The sequence below is a fragment of the Erythranthe guttata genome, chromosome 6 (assembly GCF_056151865.1).
Source record: "Erythranthe guttata isolate IM_541 chromosome 6, IM_541, whole genome shotgun sequence".
Classification (NCBI taxonomy): Eukaryota; Viridiplantae; Streptophyta; class Magnoliopsida; order Lamiales; family Phrymaceae; genus Erythranthe; species Erythranthe guttata.
In genome coordinates, this window is record NC_142538.1 from 5120216 (window position 1) to 5147399 (window position 27184).

The following is a 27184-nucleotide window of genomic DNA, read 5'->3' on the forward strand; positions in this document are numbered from 1 at the left end:
TATTTTTAGTCATTTTCCTTGTAAAAAAATTGAAAAGTTGAATAAATAAGATTGAAGCTTTGCAGATTATGAATGTATAACCCACAAAAAAGAAAACTAAAAGCCCTAAAATCTAAAAGAAACCTTAAAATTGGAATAAAATCATATGAAGAATTGCCAATTAAAAACAAAGTTTTTCATATTATAATGGGAAAATCCCTCGTAAAAGAAAACTGAAAATTCCTAAAAGCAAATACTAAAATCGACAAAAAACCATTGTTTGTAAAAATCGTCAACAATCCACAAAAATACACCTAAAATAATTTGGGATTATATCAGACATAAAGCAAGGTAAAAGAATCGTCACACTCAAATTTAACACCGTTAAAAATTTGAATATTAACCGTTAAAAATGGGGGGGGGGGGGGGGGGGGGGGGGGGGGTTGTTTGACGTTTTTTATATATTAGGGGGTAAATAATATCTTTCACACATGAATGTTTACCCTTCTTCTTAATCTTATTTAAATAAATAAAAAACACGTGGACAAATACGTGTAAGGTCCATTTGGTGGATGAATTTAAAAGGGAATTTGATTAGGGAAGGAATTTGAAATTCACAATAACTATTCAAAAAACAATTAAAACTAGATTTGAATTTAATTTAAAATTCATCCCCAAACTTCTCAATCCAAACATGTGCAAATGATTTGTTAAATAGATTTGAAATCAGTGTTCACGATCCCTTAATAATTTTAGGGCAAAATACACTTTACCCCATTATACTATACCTTATGTAACACTTACCCCCTTGAACTATGGAAAATACACGTACCCCCTATTTTAACGGTCAACCTATTTTACTCTTAACGGTGTTAGTAGTAAAATAAATTTAATATATTTTTAATAATTCTTACTAAATAACAATTTTTTTATTTAAAAACATAATAGATGTACTATGAATAAATTAAATAAATATTTAAGATAATAATATTTTTTAAATTTAAATAAGAAAAATATTATTACTTTTTCAATTCAATATATTTTTTAATAATTCATAAGAAAGGACACCTAATTTTTATTAAAAAAATATTTTTTCATTGTGGATAATTATATTAAATAAGTATTTAACATGTATAAAATTTTACATATAGGATTAAAATATTTAATCATTAGATATTTATATTAAAAATTGTAATTCTATGGTAGTGTTTTTTTAACGATATATGCTAATAATTTATTTTATATATTTGTAACATCAAATTTCATTTAAGCCTTTTACATTTAGGATTTATACGAAATTTAATGTTACAAATAAATGTTAAAATTCAATGTACACAATTTTTAACGAGTTAAATAATTTAACTCAGAATATGAAAAAATATACTTGCTACTTGGTTGAATAAAATAATACATGAAAAATTATACTGTTTAAATATTATTTTTTTTAAATAAATATTTAACAAGTAAATTATATTTAATCCGAATTTTAAAAAATATTTGCTATCTTAAATATTTATTTAATATTTTCATAGTACATGTAATATTTTTTTTAAGTAAAGAAAATATGTCGTTTAGTAAGAATAAAAATATATTAAATTTATTTTACTACTAACACCGTTAAGAGTCAAATAGGTTGACCATTAAAATATGGGGTAAGTGTATTTTTCATAGTACAGAGGATAAGTGTTACATAGGACACAGTACAAGGGAGTAAAGTGTATTTTGCCCATAATTTTATTCTACCATTTGAAATAAATTAACCTCGAATCACAGCCTCCATAAACTTCTCCATAGCCACCATCGTGGATCCACCCCTTGCCACCGCGGCGGCAGCGGAGTGTTTCAACTCCGTCACTCGGCGTCTCACCTCTCTCCCGGTGTCCGACTCCATCAGCTCCCTCACTCTCTTCTCCACCTCAGCCGCCGTCACGAACCCGTCCTCCGCCTCCTCCTCCATCGGCAGCGCCACCTTCATCTCCTCCACCATGTAAACCCGATTCATCCTCTGCTCCGCGTACAGCGGCCAACCAATCATCGGAACCCCAAACGACACAGCTTCCAGAAGCGAACACTGACCGCAGTGAGTCACGAAACCCCCCACCGATTCGTGACTCAGCACCTCCATCTGCGGCGCGTAACTCTTCAAAACCATTCCCCTATCTTTAGTTCTCTCCATGAAACCCTCCGGCAGCAACGCTTCCAAGTCCGTCTCTTCACGCGCCGCCGATCCCGGCGGAATACGCACTGCCCAGAGAAATCTATAACCGCTATTTTCCAAACCAAGCGCCATTTCTTTCAATTGTTTTCCCGATAAAACCCCCCTTCTTCCAAAACAGAGGAAAACGACGCTTTTAATCGGCTGTGAATCCAGCCACCGCAAGCACTCACTCTCTGCGTTGTTTTTTTCAGCGATGAAAGGTCCGAGTGAATAAACAGGCGGCGTCGGCCCACCCGGATTGCACAAACCGTTGGCCATTGCTTCAAAAGCTCTGAACTCGAGCGCGTGGTAACTGTTGACGACGATCCCAGCCGATCTGCGCATGTTCATGGAGGTGCGCACAAAGTGTTTGTAAGAATTACTCTGCCGATAATACATTGGCTTCGGAATGTCCGACGCGTGAATCCGCGGGCACCCCGGGATTTCAATAAAACCCTCGAAATCGCCGGCGGGAGTTGTCTCGTGAAGCGTCTGCCAGTAAAATATGGCGCAGAGGCCGAATGCGCTGGTGGTGTTGCAGAAGTAAGTCGGTATATTCAAGCTCGTGCACACCTCGAATGAAGAGTTGCAGAAAAAATCGATGACGATTGCTTTGATGTTTGACTTCTGGGAGATTTCATCTAGGGTTTCTCGGAGTTTCTGGTTGTTGAGACGGGGGACTTCGAAGCAGAGTTCGACGGGGTGGGAGATTGGTGCTGGGAGATCAGCGGGGGTGGGGAGGCGGCGGTAGGTGATGGAAGGAGCGGCGGCGATGGGAGCTGATGCGGCGGTGCCGATCAAAACGACGGAGATGGAGGGGCGGTGGTTGGCGATTGAGACGGCGAGAGCTGATAGGGAATTCAAGTGCTCCGTCGAACTGTAAAGAACTATGGTGTCTTCTTCCATTGATGAACTCTTTAATTTCAGAGTTAAAATATATTATTAATTACTAATGCTTTTCCCGTTTGTGTTGTTTTCTGTAAACAGAGTGCCTGGCTTTTATGGTACGTGATTATTATTTTTATTATAAGTATAAAAATATTTTCTAGTTGATTCAAGTTATCATTATAATAAATCATGTTAATATTTTATAGGTCATTTGATTTAACTATAATCCACATGCACACACGTGAATGTGTGCAAATTGAGTCATTTTGTTTTATTATATTATTAAATACCTTGGAGCCAACGATATAAGTTAGACATAAGAACCCGTTCGGTTAGAATCGGAATCAGATCAGGGTCAACGGTTTTAAAATCGAACCGGAACTGGTTTGACCGAAATTATCGAGAAAATCTGTTCGGTTCCCATTTTCTATTTTCGGAACCGAGAATCGGCGGTCTAATCATTCGAACCGGTTTTTAAAAAAAGAATTATTTAAACGGCTGGTGTGTGTGTGTGTGTGTGTGTGTGTTTCAGTGCATTACTGCGTGAGAGAAAATGTACTTGGATCAATGAAGATATATATTTTGCCCACCACACCACACATATATATATTTAATCATATGCAGATCATTTCATCAAAATAAATTCAAATGTAATTTTTAAAATTAATTATAAAGTCAAACAAACTTTAATATTGACAAAACGCTGTTTATAAGTATTAAAAGGGTAAATTACAAACACCCATGAGGTATGGTCAATTTACAAAAAAACCCCTCTTGTTTGGATAATTACATCTACCTCCCTCAATTATGATTTTTTCTTACACATCCACACCCTTATGGTGTCAAATTAAACATAGTTATCTAGATTTCGTGGAATGTGCTCTAGTTTGTACTCGTTTTGTGTAAAAATACAGTTTCTGATGCACCATAATCTGATATATACAAGCCAAAAAACACATACTATGATCATCTTGCTTCAAAATGTAGAGTTCGAATGGGATAAAACGGGTACAGAAGTGTTAATATTCCATATAATCTCGAAGATTCCACTAAATTTGAGAAGTTGAGGGGTGGATGTAATTATCCAAACAAGAGGGGGGTTTTCGTAATTTGACCATACCTCAGGGGTTGGTTGTAATATACCCTTAATAAAAAAGAGTGTAAATTTTTCGCACCAAGTTTATTGACTTATAAGAGTTGATTTTGATAATTATTTCAATATATAAAAGAAAAAAAATACCGGGGCTCAATCTACGAAATTTAATACAAATTTGTAAAAAAATTAATTTATGTAAAAAAAATATTTTTTAAAAGTAAAAAATTATTTGTTTACATATTTTTTAAAAAAAACTTTATTTTTTTAAGTCTTTGAAGTATTCTTTACCCTGTTTTTTTTTTTATAAATGAAGTATTTTTTAAGTATTTTTTTTTAACTTATATATATATATATATATATATATATATATATATATATATATATATATATATATATATATATATATATATATATATATATATATATATATAAATGACCAGTTCTACCGGTTCTAACCGGTGCTCTTGTTATTCCCAATAAGAGGGCTCGGTAACAAACCGCTTCTTCCAACGCGCACCCCATCCGTTCCGCTCGCAACAATCCAATTAGTTCTCCAGGTGAAAAAACATTAGACATTCCATCTTCTAAAACCAACACCTTTGATGTTATTTGACCTACAATAATTTCTATATGCCTATTATGAATCTCCACATCCCGGGATCGATAAACCTTTTGGATCTTATTAACCAAAGAGGTGCGGTTTGCACAATAGTTAGCTCCGCACCAATCAAGAATGCCCACGGCATTCCAAGAATTCTTGTTATACGTTCGTTCCAACCCTCAACACCGCATCGGGAACCGTAAAAAACCGAACGACAAAGAACCGGAAAAATTCGGTTCGGTTCCGATTCCTCCAAAATCGGAACTGGAACCGGAACCAAACCATGGTCATATCTAATATAAGTACAGTTGATGTACTTTCACTCTCATCAGTAACTTGTAAAATTATACGCGATCACAACTCGCTCAAGAGAATTCAAATTAGGTTAATTGAACATGTGTTTATTGTCATATTTTACTCGATAAAGTTTATCGAATGCGGTATTGAAAAAACCACAAAACTAAACAAGAAACATGATATATCACCGCATCCAAATTCCAGGTCAAACTTGTCATACATGATTAATCTATGATTAATCTAGTGTGATTATATATTTCCTTTAATTTATGAGTAATCGTGGGAATTTATCGATGCACTAATTAAAAATATAATGAGGAACTAAATACTTTTTTTTTATTTTTTTAAGAACTAGTGCGATGTGGTGGCATAAAAATATTGAGGGTCCCACCTAAAATAAACAATACAAAATAAATTAAAATAACTCCACTATTTCTCCCCTACACCTACCACGCAACTTTCTCAATCTCTCTCTCCATAGACTTCATATTTATGTGTTTATATGTTTACTAATGTATAATATATAATATTGATATACTACATATTTATGATTGGCAAATTGCGGCAAAACCATGAAGCAAGGTCAAATTACAAAATCACTTTTTCTATTTAGGTCATTATAATTATTGATAAATGCGGTACCATTTTTATGAATACAGTTTTAATTTATCAAAAGTTTTCTTTCTCTAGGGTTTTAAAAACCCTTCCACGCCTAAAACGAGAGCGAAATCAGGAGCTGAAAAACACTACCCACGTGATATTGGACGTGAGAACTACTATTTCACGCTTAAATTAGGAGTGCACGTCATATTGGACGTGAGAACCACTCTTTCACGTGGGCGTGAATGCTTTGTATTTTTTTTTTTTTTAAGTTAATTAGTGATTACTTGATTATTAATGAATGATAATCAATAGATAAATAATTACTAATTATTGATTAATAGTTATTTTGTAATTAGCTAATAATTAATTAATAATTTTGAAGTAATTAATGAATAATAATAACAATGAAATAAACAAATTATAATTATTGATTAATGAATAATTTATAATTTATAAGTATTTAATGAATAATTCAATTTCTAGGGGATTTTAACATGCAATTAACGAAATAAACTAATTATAATTAACATATTAAATGATTTAGAGTAAAACTTACCTTCAAATTTGGTGAGATTTTAGAATTGGAGAGGATTATTGAGAGTTTTGGAGGTTTTGGGGATTTTGGGAGGTTTAGAGAGAGAAGAAAAAACATATTGTGAACCGTAGTCGTAATTTTAATACCACATAAATCATTGTTCGTATTCTTATGCATGCAACTTCTGTTACATGTCTAGGTTCTATTATTCCAAAGTTAAATTTTGAAATAATATATAACATGGTTTATTATATTTGCCACTTTTATATTTATTTTAATTGTTGAAAAGAACCTCATGAAAAAAAAACCCTCCAATTATTTAAAATTATATTATATATGATACACATTCAGTATGTGATAATCTACGACACACAAAATTATCAAAATAAAAGTCCAAATCGAAACCCATCCAACTAATTCAGGGAAACTGTAACGGTATTAACCGTTATTTCAATTTCTATTAATTAAATCCAAAACGACGTCGCAGTACTTATAAAAGCGTGGCCGAGGGATTCTGCAAAACACGTTTTTAAGCTTAAGAGAGAACCGTCAAAACGCTGCCGTTTTGATGACTGGAGGAGCTCACACCTTCTTCATGCTTCAAGTCAGCAGAGTGCTCCCCAAGGCTCTTTTTGGGAGTTTTACTATTTATAGACCATCAAATTCTGCATTTCTTTTATGCTTTTATGATATCACTAAAGTAGGTAGTGTAGTGTAGATGGTGATTTTGTCTGTTTTGTGTTGAATGTTTCCCCACTTTTTCTTCAATACAATTTCCCATATTTTCAGATTTGTGCTCAATAATTTTCATAAATAAGCAAGTTCATAACATTTGGTATCAGAGCCTCACCTGGCAACCTTAACACACCATATCTTGATGATGACAAGAAGCCATGTCCGTACAACCGGAGGGGAAAACACCAGATCTGAAGCAGAGATGTTTGTGGAGGAGCAGCTTGCTTTCAATGACAAAATCCAAGGAGACTTGTCTTTGCTTCAAGCTGAGATTGCAAGAAACATAGTGGAAAGTAATCAAAGGATGGATGAGATGAATCGAATGATAGGTGAAATGCTCAGATCTATGAGTGGAGATAGAGGCAAGGAACCACTACATCCGGGCAACACTTCTGAACACCCCACCAGAAATCCTGAGATCATTTCCCCAAGGATGAGTCCTACATATGAAGAGGTAGGTAATCCTAACACCTTTGTGAGAAATATGGAGAGGAGGGATATTAGATTGGAATTTCCCAGGTTTGATGGCAGCCTTCCTAGAACCTGGTTAAGGAGGTGCCACAGATATTTTGAGTTGAATCCAATGAGTGAACAAGAGAAGGTGAAACTGGCTTCTGTCTACCTTGAGGGTAAGGCTGAGGATTGGTACTCAGATTACATAGAGAAGATAGAGAGGTTAGGGTGGGAGGTGTTTGCTAACCTAATTTTGGAGAGGTTTATGGAGGAAGAGGGAGTGAGTCTGCTGGCAGAGTTCAACAAACTGCACCAGCTCACTTCAGTTGAGGAGTATAGGTTGAAGTTTGAGCATCTTAAGGTCTTTGTGTCTAGGAAATATCCAACCCTGCCAGAAGGGTACTTTGTGGAGTGCTTTGTAGAAGGCTTGAAGGGGGAAGTGAAGAACATGGTCAAGATGATGAGGCCACTATCATTGGCTAATGCTATACAACAAGCAAAGCTACAGGAGGGCTGTGTGCAACAGATGAAGATGGAAATAAGGAATTCCATAAGAACAACCACCAATCAGCCACAGAGACCTATAAGAGAAGTAAATCCTGAGCAACCCTTAAGGATTCAGTACCCTGAAAAGAAGCCCATGGAGACTAAAAGGCTTACTAGACCAGAAATGGAGGAAAGGAGGAGGAAAGGGTTGTGTTATAACTGTGATGAGAGGTACACACCAGGGCATAAATGTAAAAGGTTATTCAGCATTGAATGTGTTCCTGCACCAGAAGGAGAAACACAAGAGGAAGAGGAGGAGGGTGCTGAGGAGAACCTAGAAGTGGAAGAGATAATGCAGATCTCCTTCAGTGCCATAGCTGGCCAAGTATCTCATACCACCTTGAAGGTACTTGGTAAATACAGAGGAAGGAACATCACCATACTCATTGATACTGGGGCTTCTCACAGCTTCTTGGATCCTCAAACAGCTACTAATCTAAGCTGTGACAAAGTTTGCACAAGAAAAATGAAGGTGACAGTAGCTGGGAAGCAGCAGCTGTTTTGTGACTCCATCTGTCCTAACTTTCAGTGGAAAATGGGGAATCACCACTTCTACATGAGTGTAACACTCTTAGAACTGGGAGGGTGTGATCTGGTACTGGGGGTAGATTTTATGAAGAAATTTGGGCCTGTAGCCTTTGACCACAATCTCAACTGCATCACATTGAGGCAAGGAGAGAGAGAGATTGTGCTCAAGGGGGTGGAGAATGAACCTCAATTTTTTATGATTGATGAGGAGAAAATGCAAGGGCTGCTAAGTGACAAAAGCATTAACATGGGATGCTTACTGTTGATGAATGTAGGAGCAGACACTTCAGAAGGAAACCAGACTCCAGTAGAGATACAGAAGGTGATCAACCAATTTGCAGAATTGTTCCAAGACCCCACTGAGCTGCCACCTCAGAGGAAGACTGAGCATGCCATACCTCTAAAGGAAGATGCCCAACCATTCAAATCACAGCCATATAGGTATCCCTATATGCAGAGGAAGGAAATTGAAGAGATGGTGAAGGAAATGCTGCAAGCTGGCATCATACAAGACAGCTGCAGTCCATTTGCATCACCAGTGTTACTGGTCAAAAAGAAAGATGGCACCTGGAGGTTCTGTGTAGATTACAGGAGGCTAAATGCCATGACCATTAAAGATGGTTATCCCATCCCTCTAATTGATGACCTGTTGGATGAACTCAAAGGAGCCAGAATGTTTTCTAAAGTGGATCTGAGAGCTGGTTATCATCAGATAAGAATGAAGAAGGAAGACATTGAGAAAACTGCATTTGTCACTACCTCTGGGCACTATGAGTTCAGGGTTATGCCCTTTGGGTTGACTAATGCACCAGCAACTTTCCAGGCACTGATGAATGATGTGTTCAGAGAGCACCTGAGAGAGTTCATACTAGTGTTTTTTGATGATATACTCATCTACAGTCAGAGTGAGGAACTCCACATTGAACATCTGCAAAAGACACTAGAGTTGTTGAGGCAGCACCACTTACTGGCCAAGAGGTCAAAATGTAGCTTTGGTCAGCACAGAGTGGAATATCTGGGGCATGTGATAAGCCAAGAGGGAGTAGGGGTGGACCCTGGCAAGATTCAGAGTGTTAAGGAGTGGCCTACCCCCACTACTGTTAAATCATTAAGGGGATTTCTGGGGTTGACAGGTTATTATAGGAAGTTTGTGAGAGGCTATGGGGAAATAGCTAAACCACTGACTCAACAGCTGAAGAAGGGGCAATTTCAGTGGAATGCTCAAGCACAAAGTTCATTTGAGAGGCTGAAAGAGGCCATGACTACTACTCCAGTATTGCAACTACCAAATTTTCAAGAGAAATTCATAGTAGAAACAGATGCTTCCTACTATGGTATTGGTGCTGTTCTCATGCAGCAGGGCCATCCCATAGCCTACCTGAGCAAGGCATTGGGACCAAAGAGTTTAGGCTTATCCATTTATGAAAAAGAATTTCTGGCAATTCTTTTGGCTGTGCAGAAATGGAAGTCTTATCTTATCAGTGGCACTTTTGTAATTAGGACTGACCAAAAGAGCTTGAAATACCTCTTGGAGCAAAAATTATCTACACCTCTGCAGCACAAGTACTTAGCCAAGTTGTTGGGATTCAATTACACCATTGAATACAAAAGGGGTACTGAGAATAGTGCAGCTGATGCACTCTCAAGAAAAGAAGAAGTAGGGGAGCTAACTCAGTTAACTATTGTGCAGCCTATGTGGATTCAAGAGGTACTGCAGAGTTATGAAGGTGATAGTGAGGCAGAAGAGATCATTAGCAGTTGCACTTTGAGGCCCATGGATGTCAGTTTTCACCAGTACAATGAAGGAATAATCAAGTACAAGGGAAAGATATATGTAGGAGCAACAGGAGAAGTTAGAAGAAGGGTGATAGAGCAGATGCATGGCTCTTCATTAGGGGGTCACTCAGGGATCCAAAACACTTACCACAGAATTCAGTCAGTCTTCTTATGGCCAGGGCTCAGGACTCAAGTCAAGGAGTGGGTTAGACAATGTGCCATTTGTCAAGTGAGCAAGCATGAGAATGTTAAGTTGCCAGGATTCTTACAGCCACTGCCTGTACCAGACCAGGCCTGGTCTTGCATCACCATGGATTTCATAGTTAAGCTGCCTAAGTCTCAAGGTAAAGAAACAATATGGGTAATTGTGGACAGATTCACCAAGTATAGCCACTTCATAGCACTACATCAACCTATGAGTGCTTCACAGCTTGCCCAAGTCTTTGTACTGGAGGTGTACAGGCTCCATGGCCTTCCTACCTACATTGTGTCAGATCGAGACCCTCTATTCACTAGCCAATTTTGGAAGGAGTTGATGCAGTACTTAGGGGTGCAGCAGCAACTAAGCACTGCCCATCATCCCCAAACTGATGGGCAGACAGAAAGAGTCAATCAGTGCCTTGAGTCCTACCTCAGGTGCATGTGTGGGCAATTTCCAAAGAAATGGAGCATCTGGATCCCTCTAGCTGAATGGTGGTACAACACTTCCCACCATTCAGCCATTCAAATGACTCCATTCGAAGCTCTTTATGGTTATAGTCCACCTCAAGTGGGGTATGGACCACACTTACTAAGGAAGACAGGGGGAGTGGAGGATTGGGTTAAAGACCACCAGGTGATATCACAGAGGTTGAAGGAATTGCTAACTGAAGCCCAGCAAAGAATGAAATTCTATGCTGATCAACACCGGAGTGAGAGGGAATTCACTGAGGGTGAATGGGTCTATTTGAAACTGAAACCATACAAGCAGATGAGCCTGAGAAAGAGTGAGTTGTGGAAGTTGACCCCCAAATATTGTGGGCCATTTCTCATCACAAAGAGGATTGGAATGGTGGCTTACGAGCTACAGTTGCCGGCTGAGGCAAAAGTGCACCCAGTATTCCATGTTTCTCAGTTAAAGAAACATGTGGGAGATGCCACTCAAATCACAGCAACCTTACCTCCCTTAGATGAGCAGCATCAATTTCTTCTGGTTCCAGTGGCTGTGAGGGAGAGGAGAATTGTGAAGCACAACAATGTTGCGCAAGTGCAGTGGTTAGTGGAGTGGGCACACCTACCGGTAGAGGAGGCTACGTGGGAAGTGGCAGCAGAGATGGAGAAGAAGTTCCCAACCTTCAAGCCATGAGACATGGCTGTTTGAAGGGGGCGGTAGTGTAACGGTATTAACCGTTATTTCAATTTCTATTAATTAAATCCAAAACGACGTCGCAGTACTTATAAAAGCGTGGCCGAGGGATTCTGCAAAACACGTTTTTAAGCTTAAGAGAGAACCGTCAAAACGCTGCCGTTTTGATGACTGGAGGAGCTCACACCTTCTTCATGCTTCAAGTCAGCAGAGTGCACCCCAAGGCTCTTTTTGGGAGTTTTACTATTTATAGACCATCAAATTCTGCATTTCTTTTATGCTTTTATGATATCACTAAAGTAGGTAGTGTAGTGTAGATGGTGATTTTGTCTGTTTTGTGTTGAATGTTTCCCCACTTTTTCTTCAATACAATTTCCCATATTTTCAGATTTGTGCTCAATAATTTTCATAAATAAGCAAGTTCATAACAGAAACAAAAAAATAAAATAAAATAAAAATCACCACAAATTACAGACTTTGAAGAAAAAAATGTAGAAACATATGCATGTCATTCATACATCAACAAATTCACATTGAAACAGTTGTTGAAACTATTGTAAGGTATAATATCAAGAATCGAGACGATAGACGTACCATATTAGCCGAGGCCTCTCACATACTGGTCGACAGTTTTATTGAATAGCTCACAACTGCACAAACAACATCAGACAAAACCGAATTAGCATCAACTAATTACGTAGTTCCGAAGCATTATAAAAATATACATACTCAGAAGTCGAGACAATGTAACCCTTTTTAGAAGTCGAGATAAGAAAGCTTGCACGGTATTTTTTCCCCTTGATTTCATTTTTTAATGAAAATGTATAATTTTTTAGTAATAACAGTGAGAAAGTTAGTTGTAGTGTAATATTATCTTGATTAACAAAACAACAATGGTAATGATTCTATATTGCTAATAATATTATAAATAAGAAAGCTAATAACAACAATAGTTTAATGCACTAAACATTAGTTTAGTGCTGAACATGTATCGAGATTCGAGAGGGATTCAGTACAAATCTTAGTGAGAATGCTGATGAAAATTAGTAGAATGGATTTGTTTGGGAAATGAGATTCCGAAGCTAATCAAATTGAAAATTAGCCATTTAATATTATGGTCCGGACTGATGATGTTAGTCTGTTACTCTGTTTTCTTTTCTTTTTTTTTTTTTTTTTTTGCCGGAAAAATAATATTTCGGGATTTTCCGTTCCGTATCCCATAATTCCGGGGTTTCTCGTAGATCCCGAAAGACCGGATTTTTAGTAAATATAAACGGAATTCGGAAAGTCAAATTTCAATCCCTGTCTCAAGAATCCACAAAATCCCAAAAATATAAAAGAATTTTTAGTGGTGTGTGTAACTGTAGAGAACTGCATAGAGAACTGCAGATAAATACTAAACCAAAAAATTAGACTCACCTGATGGGAGTTCCAGGAGAATATAGTGGATTTTTTACAACATACTCAACGTACAAGTTATATATGTACTTGAGGGAGTCTCTGAGATCACCAGTCTTTGGGTGAGTGACGAGAATAAGCTGCATAAAAAATAAAATAAAAAGTTTATTAAAAAAGTCGAAATAATACGTTTATTACACGATGTGGACATGAGTAAACGAAAGAAGTTACTAATGAATGGTGATTGGTGAAAGAATCATAAGGAATTGAAGACGTTGACATTCATTTACCTTTATTTAGTTATTAAGGGTTCATAAAACAGAATTATATTAGAGGATTTTCCAACCTGTATGGCCTTATTATTGCCGATACTCAGAAAATTCAAAAGAGAGAATGTGAAAAGGTAAAAACTGACTGTGTTTTAACCGATGAAATTTGGTTGGTTACATGATACCCGAACTGAATACAAAGAGTAGTACCCTCAGATAAACATAATATTATGACTTCCTTATACTAACTTTGGATTATCCTTAATTCATACTAATACAATTCATTAAGAACTCTTGAACGTTTATTATTCAAACTAGGAATCTTGTTTCTACACTATCCTCAACCCAAGCACCCTAAGAGAGCTTTTTAATCATGGAAAAATAACCCATGTTTCTTCGAAGGATTCGTCAATAACAAATACTATTGTGCATTAAAATTATGGAAAAAGGACACAACTAATACCATCAAGTTCTGCAATGAAAAGATACATAGTCCATCGGCATCATCAACTTATAACCGTAGTATTTCATGTTTCTTTAACTCAGTTAATAAAGTTAATCTATTATCTATTAACTTTAGAACCAGACTCCACTCCAGTATAAAATTTGATTCCACATGAATCATTTATCCTAGTTTTATTTCCCAATCAACCCCTACTGTAATGCTTCACCGTACATTAAACTATGAGTTGACAAGTAATGACTTCATTTCAAAGGCGAAATTCTGCAACACCGATTCCTTCTGTTGTAATAAAAGATTACGACAACAATAACACTTCTATTTGCACTGGGGGAATCATGTTTTAGAGAAAAGCTAATCTCACAGTAAGAATCATTTTGACATGTAACTAAGGGATTTCACAGAAAACTCAAATTCATAAATTCCGAAGAAGTTTAGAGAAAATCTACACATTAATGCATCCCGTGCCGTAACAAGTTTCCGAATCAAGCATTTCATAATTCAAGAAAAAGACCACTTACACGCGCGCAGAAAAATCATCGTAGAAAAACTAAAACCAATCATCACAGCTAACCTTAATCCCAGATGGACTCTCCATGAAACTCAATTTATAAGTATTGGTTCTGAAACTGTGAAAAGAACACCCTTGCCCAGGTAACTGCGGCACCCCAAGATTCCCTTTATCAGCACTGCCAAAAAAGAAAGAAAAAAATCACTAGCTTATGAAAGTAAATAACGGGAACCCGCATCAATAAACAATCAAAAGAGCAATTTTTTATTTAGTTTTTTGGTAGAGTTCATTTTGATATTTTTCGAAGAGGCATAACGTCGAATACCTGGTGGGATCCATTTTAGCAGTTAAGGATTTGAGAGAGAAGAGGAGACCAAACATTAGCTTGTGATCTTGCTGTGGACTTAGGGTCTTGAGGGGTCGATTCCATTCTCTGTAAAGCAAAGCGACGCCGTTTCTGTTGAATATGTAGAGCATGTGGGCATTGTTCCCAGATGCGGTCGGCGCCGGCGGCGATGGACTGATTTCTGTGCCTCCGAAGAATTGCATTGTTTTTCTTGGAGTATGATCGAAATTCACAGATCAATAATCACTTCGGATTTTGTTTTGAGCAGAAATTTGAAGATCGGCGAGTGATCTTGCGAGTTTTTCCCCCAACTGTTAACCCCAATAAAGAAAAGAAATAAACAAATAAATCTGATTTAAAATAATTTTGTTTTCTTATTTTCAGGGAAAATTAGCAAAACAATTCAAATTAAAAAAAAAAAAAAAAAAAGGGCAATTACCACAACACCTAAGGTGAGGTATAATTACGAGAAAAAAAAAATCTATTTTGTCTACATATTACAACTATTCCCTTAACTATGTCTTATCTTACACGTCTATTCTTACAATATCAAATTTATCTAGGGGTATTCATCCGGTCGGTAAACCGATCGAATCGAACCGAACAAAAATTTGTACATACCGATTACCGAACCGTTAATTCGTTGTGGTGGTATCCAGTTTTATTTTATTATATATATATATATATATATATATATATATATATATATATATATATATATATATATATATATAATATTACTATTTAAAGTAAAATTAATTAAATAAATAATCAAAATTTTTATATATTTTTAATAAAATTTTGGTAATTCGATTATTTATCGAACCAAATACTAAACGGTATGAAATTTCTAAGTACCGCGGTTTCTGTACAATTTTACCGAATGAAAGCCCCTAAATTTATTAAGTGGAGGTATTTTTTCGTGGGATAATACATAGTTGAAGGAGGTGTTTGTTATTTGCAAACATGAGGATTTTTTTTCAAAATTTGACCTTACCTCAAGGGTGGTCGCAATTTTTCCTAAAAAAAATCTTACATCCCAAAAAATTCAAAAAATCCTACGGAAAATTATTTTATCCTAACAATCTTAATTAAAAGGGTAAATTACGGCCACCGCATGAGGTAAGATCGAATTGCAAAAAACCCCTCATATTTTGGTAGTTACAACCACCCCTCAACTAATATTTTTTTACACATCTATTACTGTGGTGTCAAATTTAGTGGAATCTTCTAGATTATATTGAATATTCTTCAGTTTTTGCCCATTTTACTCCATTCAAACTTCAGTTTTTGAAACAAGATGATCATAATATGTGTCTCTTGGCTTTAAAAATATCAAGTTGTGGTGCGCATCAGAAACTGCATTTTTGCACAAAACGAGTACAAATTAGAAAACATTACACGGAATCTAAAAGATTTTGTTGAATTTGACACCACATGGGTGGACGTGTAAAAAAATTCATAATTGAAGAAAATAATTGTCGTAATTACTCAAATATGAGGGGTTTCTTTTCATAATTTAACATTACCTCCGGAGGATGGCCGTAAATTACCCTAGTTAAAAACTCTTACATCCCAGAAAGTGTTTCAAGAAAAAAATTTCGATCTAAAATACAGAGTGTTTGGCTAAGCTTATAAGATGTTAAAAAGGACATTGTAAGATGTTTTAGAGCTTACAAGCTCTTCCAAAATGATTGGTAATTTTTTAAAACAAGATCTTAATTATTTTTAAAATAAGTTGTTTGAGAACAAAGAAGATCTTTTTAAAAATACATTTACCCCACCTTTTTTTTAAGATCTTAAAATGAGTAAAAATAGGAAATAAGGTATTATCCAAAGTCCAAACACTCTAAAAACTAATCATAAAAATAAAATATAACCGCTTATCAGCTCTTAAAATATTTTATAAGACGTTAGAGCTTATCAACTGTTTAAAAATCAAACACCCTCATAGTTTAGTATTAAGTGACTAAATTATCCTTCATGAAATGCAATATATTATTAAGTAATACTAAAATAATATACAATGTTTGAAGACAAGCATAATCAAGAACAAGTCCAAGTGCTAGAGATTTCTCCCTTTGTGATTGAATTTGTTATACTGGCTGCCTATTTTTTATGAATTCTTTCCGAACATAAACCATACTTGGTTATGATTTAGTAAACATAAAACACTCCAACCACAGTGCTGTAATGAAATAACATTTTTGAGTATCAAAAGTCAACAGATAAAAGATAGTCAACTTGCTCTGATCTAGAGAGAAAAGTATGAACAAGTTCAAAAGCAACCAAGGCAAAATACCTCAGCACAAAAAATGACTTGTGCCAAAAGAAAAAGAAAAAAGCAAATATGTAACTGAGATCGATCAAAAGACGAGAGACATTTTTATCAGTACTCCCATTTCTTCAACTCCATGCCGTCTGGCGCGCTTCCTTCAACCTTCTTTGCACCGACTTCTTTCCAATTTGTCGATAGTACAGTTCCGTTCGATTCAATCTGTCCATTCCCACCACATAAATGTCAGAAAGAGAGAGTAGAGAGAGAGAGGGTTAGAGAGAGAGAGGGTTAGAGAGAGAGAGTTTGTGGTTCTTACGAAAGACTTGCTCATGGCTCGTTTTGTGTCCTCGTCAGCATCACCGTATATGTCTTTAAAGAACTTGTTCAAAGCTGCATCACCGTCGAGCTTCTCGTCCTTTTCCTATATATGCAGAGGAAGAGAGAGAGTAATGAAATCAAGGATATATAACATGACCAAAAGGAGAGAATGAAAGCAGAGAAAACTTTATGAAATATACACCTCTTTTTTCATTTGAGCTTCCAATTTATCCCAGTCTACTCTTTTCGGTTTCGATGAAGGATAAGCGGGTTTTTTGTTGCCTGCTGAACAAAAATAAAAAAATCAGAAAAGATGAGCTAAAACTGGAAGTTCTTTGGAAATAAGCTCAAATCTCAATGTGGTGGTATTCGGCATTAAATAGACGACTTACCTGATGATACAATCGCTTTCTGTACAACAGCAACATCTGCCTTGAATTCAAGTGATGCCCACTGCAAAGTGTCTGCTTTGGCGAGTCGGATTTCAATTTTTGTAGGCATGACAGTGTATCGAGATTTTGCAGGAACAATCTGTTTGTCAATATAAAACATCAATACACAGAATAAGCAACGAAAACGGGAATATCAAAAGAAAAGTACGAACTGTAGAATATCTGCACCAGAACCTGCTTTTGTATCGGCAACACTAATAGTGGACAAAGAAACAACTATGCACTAGCTAATTACAAAGCAAAGAAACATAAAAAAAAACTAAATAAATATTGCCCTATATTATGCTTTTGTACCGGTAATAACACTTTTTCTGGTTGGCTAAAAGTTAACTAAATTCGAAGTATTTACACATTATCAGGCTACGCAAGAACAGGAGGTTTGCTGCGTAAGATTCAAACACTCACAAATAGCTCAATCAGCATATATTCTTACTTTCCTAGTGGAAAGAAGTATACAAAAAGAACTGTGTGCCCAAATCAAAGTAAATGGATTTTAATTTTAGACATCACCTTTCCAAATAACCGCGGCTGAAAATGATATGCTTCTTCACCAGGCACTTCAATGGTAACGCTAAGCTGAATATCAATAAAAGAGAAAAAGGAGTTTCGGTTCAGCCCAAGTCACTAAAGAACGATGTGAAATTCAGAACAATATATTCATGCACTACTTACTATTTGTTCACCAAAGTCAACCACAACGTTGTTTGCTGGTATGCCCTTTGCGAATATTGTTACCACCACTTCATCAGGTTTCTGATAAAATTCATGCCTGCAATACACGTCAAGTAAAAAATAAAGTAAGAAAAGTTCGAGGAAATTGGTCTGGTGCATCAAATAAAAAGGATTATGCATGTAATAACTTTTAAAAGGCAAAAAATAACAACTCATACACGGCCTACTTCAGAAACTAGTTATAACAAAATAATTCCCCACCGCGTAAAATACCATCCACAGAAAAATATAATGATGTCAATTTATAGTTTTATACTAAGCAAAACAAGGCTTGCACGAGATTCCCGCATACTGACCTGTATTTTGGCTTAGAAGATGATACAGCCGTCCCTTGGCTTGACAGACCAATTGCTGGAGGCAAATTATTCAGGTTCACCACATTTGTCGGAGCTTTATCAACCAATTGCTTAGTTAGCTCTTCAGTTTCCTCTGAAATACACCACAACAATAAACCGACAAGTAAGACAAGTATGAATAGGTTAAGAAACTCAGCACATAGCCTAACAGTAATAGCACATTCAATGACTGACTAGACTGCAACCAACTTGTATTAATTTATCACATTTTGTAAGCAAACTAAGCAAACCAAGAAAAAGATTAGATAAAAATAAAAATTTCAGTTTACGCTTATCACAAGCAAACTAAGCTCGTCATCAAGGTTGAGAGTATAAAAAGGCAGAAGACTATAAAAAAACAGCAAATCACATCGAAGCGACAAATCCTAAGCACGGAGACTAATCAGATTACCTGCTATGCGCTTTTCACATTCTTTGATCAACTTCGTAAACCTAGAGTCTCCAGGTGCCAAAGAAGCACCAGTTTCCAAGGCTGTCTTAGCAGTTTGGAATTCTTCAAGATTGATACACGCCACACTGTCAAGAGAACATAAATAAACAACCAAGAAATTTACATTCAAAGAACCATGGGTCAAATAAATAGAAAAATCGATGAAGGATAGACAGAATAAAAATGGAATATTATCTCAAGTATCAATCAGCCAATGCTGTGGGTCAGAGCTAACAATCAAAACAAATTTAATCGACCTTATAAAATCCATGTTTCAAAGAAGACGAACAAAATGCAAACAAAAAAATCTTCAAAAGCTTTAAATCAACTACTCAGATTTCTATACTTAATTGGAGAAAGAAGGACATAAAGCACACGGAGCATTCTCCTTATTACGTACGAGGAAAACTAAATGCATTCAAAAACCATAACAAGATCATTCAATCTAAAACAAACTCACCCTTTACGTAGATAAGCTTTCGTATTTGCAGGGTTCAACTCGATCGCTTTATTTGCATCAGAAACAGCATCTGCACGTCAAACATCAACGGAATCCAATCACCAACAATAATAAAACTAACTTATAAACAAAATTCAAATCAATTTTTTCAAGCCAGACACTCGGATTAGAAAATATTTTTTGGATAAGAGTTTTATCAATTCCAACTCCATGATCCCAAATCTACATATCCGCACTACAACACGCAACAGACTCCACTCGTTTAAATCATGCAGAGCATAAAACTGGTTTTCTAATAACAATGCCATCAACAAGTATATCCAAAAGCAATAGTAACTTGGATTTAAACAAAAAAAAAATTTGGCTAAAACCACCTCAAAATCGAAACTAACGAAAACCAAAGATTGAAATTCGAAACAAGTTTAGCACAATCTACCTGTGCCCAGAAATTCTCCCACTCTACATACCAAAATTATCCGAATACAACAATAACCTCTGTACATAATTAAACAAAAAAAATTCATACATAACATGAAAATCAAAAATTAATCTGATACCAGTGAAGCTTTGGAGTTTAATATTGGCCTGGGCGCGGTCAACGAAGAGGTCAGCGTTGCTAGGGCACAAAGCAATGGCTTGAGAGTAGAGGTCAATGGCTAGTTCGAAGTGGTCATCTATGAAAGCTTCCTTCGCCTTTGATTCCAGATCGGAAGACGACGCCATTGATTTGTTTCGATTCAACTCAATCAAACACTGCGGATTGTGTGTTTGTGTGTGTGATTTTGCTTCTGTATGTAAAGATTGGAACTTTCTGGAGACACGTTGGAATTGAAAAGCAGAGAGAATTGAGAAGGGGCGAAGTAAATCAAGATATATATATAGAGAGAGAGTTTTTTTTTTCTTTTTTTTAATAAGGAAGATAAAAAAGAATGCCTTGTTCTATTTGGAAAAGGACTATGAAAAGGGAATGACAAGGCAATACTATAATTAATTAATTAATTAATTAATTAATTAATTTGATTTAATTACAAATTCTACTAATACCTAAATTATAATATCAATGTCACGATATTTTTATTTTTTTAAAATTAATTTTAGTTTGGAAAATTTATTTTCATAATTATCACATCTAGGGTTCGAATCCTACTGCACCGATGCTTCCCCAGTTTTTAAAAGATTTGAATATTGGTAAAAAAAATATAAAAAATTGTAGTTATAACTTTGTTTTACTAAAGTACAAACAAATCTTCTATTATTGTGGAGCAATTCAAATGAATAATCGTGTTGATTTAAAAAAGATTTTGCAAATTGAAGTAAAAGATTTACAATTTAATTAAGAAAATGGTTAGAAATTTAGAATACTCAATTGAAAATCTCATACTTTTAGTATCATTGGGATTAGGTGTGTAAATCGGATAGATTGGATGGGGATAAGTCGTTTTGAAGTCAAAAACTAGTTCCAAATTCATTTAAAAAAAAAAATTGGAATTTCAGAAATTAGAGCGAAAAAACTTGTTCCAACATCGAAAAATTTCAGATCGTAATTGGCGGAATTTGAAAATTTCAATTTTTTTGTCACCTGAAATATAAATTACATAATATTGATATTTGAAGTGTAATATTTGAAAATTTTGGAATTTAAATCGGTTCGGGAATTGGAATCTCATATATTATCCATTTATGATCAAAATAATTTTGAAAAAATTGGAAGTCAGAATTTCAAAATTCGGATTGAAAAATATTTTCCGAAATTGGACTTTTGGATCGGAAATTTTGTTCCAATTTCCACCCTTAATTGGAATTGTTTCTTTTCAACATGAGATATATAGACTATATATTAGATTAAATTACTAAAATAAATTGTACTTTATATAGTATTTTTATTACAATTATTTTACGAAAATGCTATTTGCGGTTTGCTATTCGCGGTTTATAACAAAACTCCCCAAAACTTTTAAAAATATCAAAAAAACCCCCAAAACTGCAAATAGCAAAGAAAAAATTGTAGGGCTCTTTTTTTGCAAAAAAATATTCGAACGCCCAAGATGGGCGCCCAAGATGGGCGCCCAAGGTGTGTACGAACGCCCGTTCCGGGCATTCGTACACGCCTTGGGCACCCATCTTGGGCGTTCGAACATTTAAAAAAAAAAAAAAAAAAATTGCACTGGACGCCCAACCCGGGCGCCCAAATGCAGCTTGCACGCCCAACTTGGGCGTGCACTGCATGAATGGGCGCCCAAGTTGGGCGTTTACGCGTTTTGGGGGGGTGTTTTTGGATTTTTTTGGAAAGTTTTGGGGTTTCAGTGAAATAAAGTATTTTTTGGGGGGATTTTGTTAGAAACCGCAAATAGCAATTTTCAAACCGCAAAAAGCAATTCCCTTATTTTATTGTATAATTAATGTTTAGCTATGCATGATTGATGAAACTAAAATATTGTTTTCAATAATACTTATTCATTTTTGTAAATATATATTTTTACGGACTATACTTTTTAAAATGTTGTACTTACTCATAACTAGAAATCATACAGTACAGTACAAAGGTTGTCCTTTTTTTTAAACTGATGACTGTAAATAAATGTTAAGGATAAACTTACTTGAAGAAACTTGTTCAAAAATCATTTATTTTTGCAACAAGCAGTTCTTGAAAGATGGCGTTTGTATCCACAGCCCACTACTCAAATTGGGTATTCAAGACAATCTGCTGCTCACCAACAACTTGCTGTCACTATACGCCAAATGCTTCGGAGTTCAACATGCACGCCACTTGTTCGATGAAATGCCCGAAAGAGATGTTGTGTCTTGGACTGGGGTTTTGTCCGCATACGTTAAAGACGGAAACCACGGCGAAGCCCTCAGATTCTTTGACTCGATGAAGGCTTCTGGCGAAACCCCAAATGAGTACACGTTTTCGAATGTCTTAAGATCATGCTCGGCTTTAAGGAATCTTGCTTATGGTACGAAAGTTCAGGCGTGTCTGATAAAGCTTGGTTTCGAGTCGAACCCGATCCTGTGTAGTAGTTTGATCGAATTGTATTCCAAATGGGATTTCTCAGAGGAAGCAGTTTCGGTGTTCAATGCCATGGAAAACGGGGATACTGTTTCTTGGACTGCGATGATTTCTTCGTTTGTGCAGGCTGGGAAATGGGCTCGTGTGTTACGTTTCTTCACCCGCATGATAGAAGAAAGAGTGTCTCCGAACGAGTACACCTTTGTAAAAGTTTTAGGTGCTTGTAGCTTCCTGGGAATCAATTACGGCAAGTTAATACACGCCCAATTAATCGTTTGGGGTGTTCGTCTAAATCTGGTTTTGAAGACTGCTCTTGTTGATATGTACGCAAAGAGCCAAAAGATGGAGGATGCTCTGAAAATCGTAAACCGAACATCTGAACAAGATGTACAGTTATGGACAACTCTGATCACCGGCTTTATCCAAAACTCGAATTTCAAGGAGGCAATTAGTGCGTTCAGACAGATGGTGGGTAATAATATTGTTCCAAACAACTATTGTTACGCTGGAATACTAAACGCTTGCTCCTCAATTCGAGTTCTGCAATTAGGAAAACAGGTGCACGCACAGGTTATCGTCGCTGGGTTAGAAGACGATGTTTCTGTGGGGAACGCTCTCTTAGATTCCTATACGAAGACTTCTAATACCGTACAAGATGTTATACACGTGTTTAAGGGGATAGTTTCGCCAAATGTCGTTTCTTGGACAACCTTAATAGCTGGCTTGTCTGCGCGCGGTTTTCAAGATGATTGCTTTCTTGCTTTTCTTGAAATGCGATTCGTGGGCCATCACCCGAATTCGTTCACTCTGTACAGCATTCTCGAAGCTTGTGGTACAAAGGGAGCCCCAAAGGAGACAATGAAGATTCATGGATTCGTTATTAAAACTAATGCAGATAGTGATATAAATGTCGGAAATGCTCTGGTCGATGCTTACGTAGGGGCCCACATGGTGGATTGTGCGTTGAGTTACGTGAAAGGAATGAAGAATAGAAACGTTATCACCTACACTGTACTTGCCTCGAAGCTGAACCAGAGAGGATATCATAGATTGGCCTTAGAAATCGTCAACTGTATGCGCGACGATGATGTAAAGATGGATGGGTTCGTTATATCCGGTTTGTTATCAGCTTCAGCCGATTTAGGTGACGTTCGAACTGGAAAACAGCTCCACTGCCATTCCGTTACGTCAGGCTTCGTCGGATGGAAATCAGTTCTGAATGGTTTAATCGATTTCTACGGAAAACGCGGGTGTGTCTTAGACGCCCAGAAAGCGTTTGATGAAATACCCGAACCAGATATCTTTTCGTGGAACGGTTTGATTTACGGTTTTGCTCATAACCGACTTACAACGTCTGCTCTATCAGCCCTGGAAGACATGAGATTGGCAGGAGCGAGGCCTGATTCCTTCACACTTTTGACCGTTCTATTTGCTTGCAGTCAAGACGGTTTAGCAGATTTAGGTGTCGAATATTTTCATTCTCTGAGAGAATTATACGACATAAAGCCACAGTTGAGCCACTGTAACTTGTTGGCTGATCTTCTTGGTAGGGCTGGCAGGCTGGAAGAGGCTGTGAGTTTGGTTGAATCCATACCTTTTATTCGTAATAATGCTTCGATTTACAAAAGGTTGCTGTGTGCTTGCAAATTGCATGGAAAATTGCTTCTTGGAGAAGAAATTGCAAGACGAGGCCTTGAACTTGACCCTCACGATTTAGAGTTTTATGTTGTTCTTGCAAGCATATACGACGAGGCGGGTCGGTCTGATTTAGGGGAGAACATGCGCAGACTCGTGAGAGAGGGAGGTTTAAGGAAGAGTTCAGTCTTGTAATATGCTTCGTTGATTAATTATAATTACATTGCGATTGAGATTTGCGAATATTCGATCTTTGTATTGGATAATATTACTTCATAAGATTGTGAAATGATTATATTGTCTATCAAACTTAATCACAATACCAAACAAGGTTCAATATCCAATAGTATAAAGCAGATGAAGCAAAGGCTCACATTCAAACAAATGGTTACTCAGTGCACTATTTATCCAGGATGTCTGATTCTCACTTAAATATCAATGCATAGAAGCTGAAAAATCTTTGGCAAATATACCAAACTTACACGCCACTTTGCCCGAGATTATGTGCCTTCTACTACAAGCTTTATTAAATAAAGGCTGGAGCTTTTGTCGACAAGGCAAGAGAGTTAACAAAACACGAACAAAAAATCTGAACAGATTTAAATTCCAACAGATGAAAAATAACTGAAAGGGGAAATGGAGCAAAGCTACTTGGCTTGTGCTTCGGTGGATGTAATAGCAGGTTCTTCCTTTTCGGAGGCTGAAATAGCCTGCTTCAAAGTGCCTGTGTCAATAGCTTCCAACGTCTTGTAGAACTCCTCGGGGAGTGGGCCAGGTCGGTGCAAGGGGACATGCTTCGGAACTGGAGCATCGTTCTCGATTACTTCACATTCGTAGTCATCGGGAATACCCCATGGCTGCCACTCTGCACCCAATTCAATTAAAAAATAGGAAAACAAAGTAAACTATACGACTGAAAATTAAAATCAAGTACAAAGCAATTAAACCAGGTGAATGCAAAGAGAGAACTAGATAACCTAAGGAAAGTCTAATCAGTTTGAGGCATTCTTTCAAGTAGACTAGTCCCATCGAAGACATTGACCCAAGCAGGCGAAATGTTAATCTAATAAATATTTAACCATTTTCAAGAACAAAAGGCAAGTACGGCTGTCTTCTGCTACATAAACTGTTTCCGAAACGAAAACCATGTTCAGGAACCACAACAGGTTGGCTGGTGTGGTGGGAACAGTTTTGCTTGCGGAGCATCTCTACTTTTTTTCGGCACATCGATTGTTACTTTTAGTCAAGCAGAGAGACATACAGTACTAATCAACAGAACACTGACTCGTGCGAAAGTTATAAGACATGAAAAGTTGTCGACTTTGAATTAGATCATAGATGCTCTTAATATTATGAATTTTCAAGTTTCAAGGAACTGTACGTTTCAGCATAGATTTTCACTTCCGGAAAACAAGGAATACAAGAAGTTTTTTACTTCTTATATTTTCATTTTCTCATTCAATTTTTACCTCTAGATATGGGTTAATCACTCCGAAGAAGAAAAAAATGCTGGAGAAGTGAATATACACTTGGGAGGAGGGCCTAATGAACTAATGAACAAAATGTTAGTTTTTCTTACGTTAACTTGCAACTAGAAAACTTCATTCCCTCATTAAAAGTTAGATCAAAATACTTCTCTCCTCAAGCCCCAAATTTACAGCAAGCAAACAAGACGTGCTTACAGCTATGAGCTATGTGATTTTCATTCACCTCACACCCCAGTCTTTCGTCGGTAAACTCTACATTTTGTAACTTGGATTATGGTGAAGAGCACACTAAGGAGAATACCATCATTTGCTAAATTTCATAACAAGGAAAGACTGAAACTTTAAACATAATTAGAGTCCTCCATTGAGCAAATCCATTTATTTAAAAAAAAAAAAACTTCTGCCCTATAACACAAATGTCATGAAATTAGAAATTAGGTTTTCAATTAATTTCCCCTTTCTCCCCAAATTCAGGCTGTACCGTCTATCCTAAAGATAGTAAGAACACAATATTTCTGTAAATCACCCAAAGAACAAAGAGGCGTAAACATTGTTTCAACGCTAATGACAAATGAAAATGTCGTAACAGAAACGCTTAAAAATCAAACGATACAGAAAATTGAAGAATTTATGCGGTACGCACCGTTCATGTGACCGATGAGCTTGAGCTCGTCCTCAGCTTCCTCAATCAGCTCCTCAACCTGTCCGCATCCGAGCTTTTTCTCGATCGATTCCCAATCCTCCTCCTCCCTGCACACATTCAAGCGGTGGCGCGTGAAGCTCTCGACGGCTTTGCGGTATCCCTCGTCCTCCGGCACCGCCTTGATCTCTTCTAGGGTTTTGGTGTAGAGCCCGATCAGCACTTCTCTGGCGTTGGGGACGACGTCGAGGCCTACGATCCCCGTCGTCTCCTTCACTTTCGCCATCATCATCAGCGGCCGCGCTACCCGCCGGAGAAACATTTTTCCGGTGTCTTGTTTTTCTGTTCTAATCTTCAATTTTGGGGGTACTGAGTTGGGGTAACTCGCTCGGTCACTCACTGCCTTTTGAGAGATCGGAAGATTATGATTTATGAGAATGCAAGTGTCAATAAGAGGAAATTGGACCCAAATTAGGTTGGATCGGGCCATGTGAGTTTCTTAGCTCTACTATAACGAAAGCCCAACTACTATTATAAGTTTTTTTTTTTTCTTTTTTAAATCTATTTGTAGTGTTTACATAATACTTAATAGAACAATTTTTATTGGGTTTCAAATTGCATTAAGACATTGAAGATATTTTACTACAGTTAAACATCTATAAATTAATACAGTCAAGACCAGAGAAATTCTATTAATCTAGTGACTTATTAAATTATCGAGTTAGTGATTTAACATGTTTTCACCGAGTCGACACCGAGAAAAACTATTATTTAATCGAGGTAAGTAATTTATCGAGGTTTTACTATTAGGATCATGCTAAAG

At 36.5% G+C, this 27184-nt stretch overlaps 5 protein-coding genes across 6 annotated transcripts; 1 reads left to right on the forward strand and 4 right to left on the reverse strand.

The window, feature by feature from the left end:
• Nucleotides 1–1612: 1612 nt before the first annotated feature.
• Nucleotides 1613–3167, reverse strand: LOC105977300 (chalcone 4'-O-glucosyltransferase). Its single transcript, XM_013002604.2, has one exon. It carries the CDS (start codon nucleotides 3080–3082, stop codon nucleotides 1736–1738), a length of 1347 nt encoding a protein of 448 aa, XP_012858058.2. The 5' UTR covers nucleotides 3083–3167; the 3' UTR covers nucleotides 1613–1735.
• A 3406-nt stretch (nucleotides 3168–6573) lies between these two features.
• On the reverse strand, nucleotides 6574–14986 carry LOC105977533 (SNARE-like superfamily protein). The gene is made up of 5 exons (XM_088819622.1): nucleotides 14543–14986; nucleotides 14281–14395; nucleotides 12999–13117; nucleotides 12009–12229; nucleotides 6574–6623 (listed from the first exon to the last, which is right to left on the reverse strand). The coding sequence occupies exons 1-4, from the start codon at nucleotides 14764–14766 to the stop codon at nucleotides 12178–12180; spliced, it is 510 nt and encodes a 169-aa protein (XP_088675748.1). The 5' UTR covers nucleotides 14767–14986; the 3' UTR covers nucleotides 6574–6623; nucleotides 12009–12177.
• Nucleotides 14987–16698: 1712 nt separating this feature from the next.
• LOC105977838 (protein SGT1 homolog) lies at nucleotides 16699–20524 on the reverse strand. 2 transcript variants are annotated; one of them, XM_013003217.2, is made up of 10 exons: nucleotides 20147–20524; nucleotides 19590–19659; nucleotides 19091–19215; nucleotides 18640–18772; nucleotides 18284–18380; nucleotides 18122–18187; nucleotides 17552–17690; nucleotides 17362–17441; nucleotides 17158–17262; nucleotides 16699–17060 (listed from the first exon to the last, which is right to left on the reverse strand). In XM_013003217.2, the coding sequence occupies exons 1-10, from the start codon at nucleotides 20310–20312 to the stop codon at nucleotides 16953–16955; spliced, it is 1089 nt and encodes a 362-aa protein (XP_012858671.2). In that variant the 5' UTR covers nucleotides 20313–20524; the 3' UTR covers nucleotides 16699–16952. The 2 variants fall into 2 exon arrangements, with proteins under 2 accessions (XP_012858671.2, XP_012858670.2); XM_013003216.2 differs by having other exon boundaries at nucleotides 17362–17444; nucleotides 20147–20511.
• Nucleotides 20525–22108: 1584 nt separating this feature from the next.
• Nucleotides 22109–24543, forward strand: LOC105977733 (Pentatricopeptide repeat (PPR) superfamily protein). Its single transcript, XM_013003092.2, has one exon. It carries the CDS (start codon nucleotides 22168–22170, stop codon nucleotides 24427–24429), a length of 2262 nt encoding a protein of 753 aa, XP_012858546.2. The 5' UTR covers nucleotides 22109–22167; the 3' UTR covers nucleotides 24430–24543.
• A 66-nt stretch (nucleotides 24544–24609) lies between these two features.
• On the reverse strand, nucleotides 24610–26854 carry LOC105977734 (NADH-ubiquinone oxidoreductase-like protein). The gene is made up of 2 exons (XM_013003094.2): nucleotides 26365–26854; nucleotides 24610–25099 (listed from the first exon to the last, which is right to left on the reverse strand). Exons 1-2 carry the CDS (start codon nucleotides 26849–26851, stop codon nucleotides 24882–24884), a joined length of 705 nt encoding a protein of 234 aa, XP_012858548.2. The 5' UTR covers nucleotides 26852–26854; the 3' UTR covers nucleotides 24610–24881.
• Nucleotides 26855–27184: the final 330 nt, after the last annotated feature.

Coding starts and splice junctions, on each gene's coding strand:
- LOC105977734 (XM_013003094.2), bottom strand. CDS start 26,851: ATGGCCCGATCCAACCTAATTTGGGTCCAATTTCCTCTTATTGACACT. Junction 25,100..26,364: donor GCTCATCGGTCACATGAACG/GTGCGTACCGCA, acceptor AATTGGGTGCAG/AGTGGCAGCCATGGGGTATT.
- LOC105977733 (XM_013003092.2), top strand. CDS start 22,168: ATGTTAAGGATAAACTTACTTGAAGAAACTTGTTCAAAAATCATTTAT.
- LOC105977300 (XM_013002604.2), bottom strand. CDS start 3,082: ATGGAAGAAGACACCATAGTTCTTTACAGTTCGACGGAGCACTTGAAT.
- LOC105977533 (XM_088819622.1), bottom strand. CDS start 14,766: ATGCAATTCTTCGGAGGCACAGAAATCAGTCCATCGCCGCCGGCGCCG. Junction 14,396..14,542: donor GCTAAAATGGATCCCACCAG/GTATTCGACGTT, acceptor CTTTTTTGGCAG/TGCTGATAAAGGGAATCTTG. Junction 13,118..14,280: donor AGAGTCCATCTGGGATTAAG/GTTAGCTGTGAT, acceptor TTTTTTATGCAG/CTTATTCTCGTCACTCACCC.
- LOC105977838 (XM_013003216.2), bottom strand. CDS start 20,312: ATGGCGTCGTCTTCCGATCTGGAATCAAAGGCGAAGGAAGCTTTCATA. Junction 18,188..18,283: donor TTGACTTTGGTGAACAAATA/GTAAGTAGTGCA, acceptor ATTGATATTCAG/CTTAGCGTTACCATTGAAGT. Junction 17,061..17,157: donor GAGCCATGAGCAAGTCTTTC/GTAAGAACCACA, acceptor GGGAATGGACAG/ATTGAATCGAACGGAACTGT.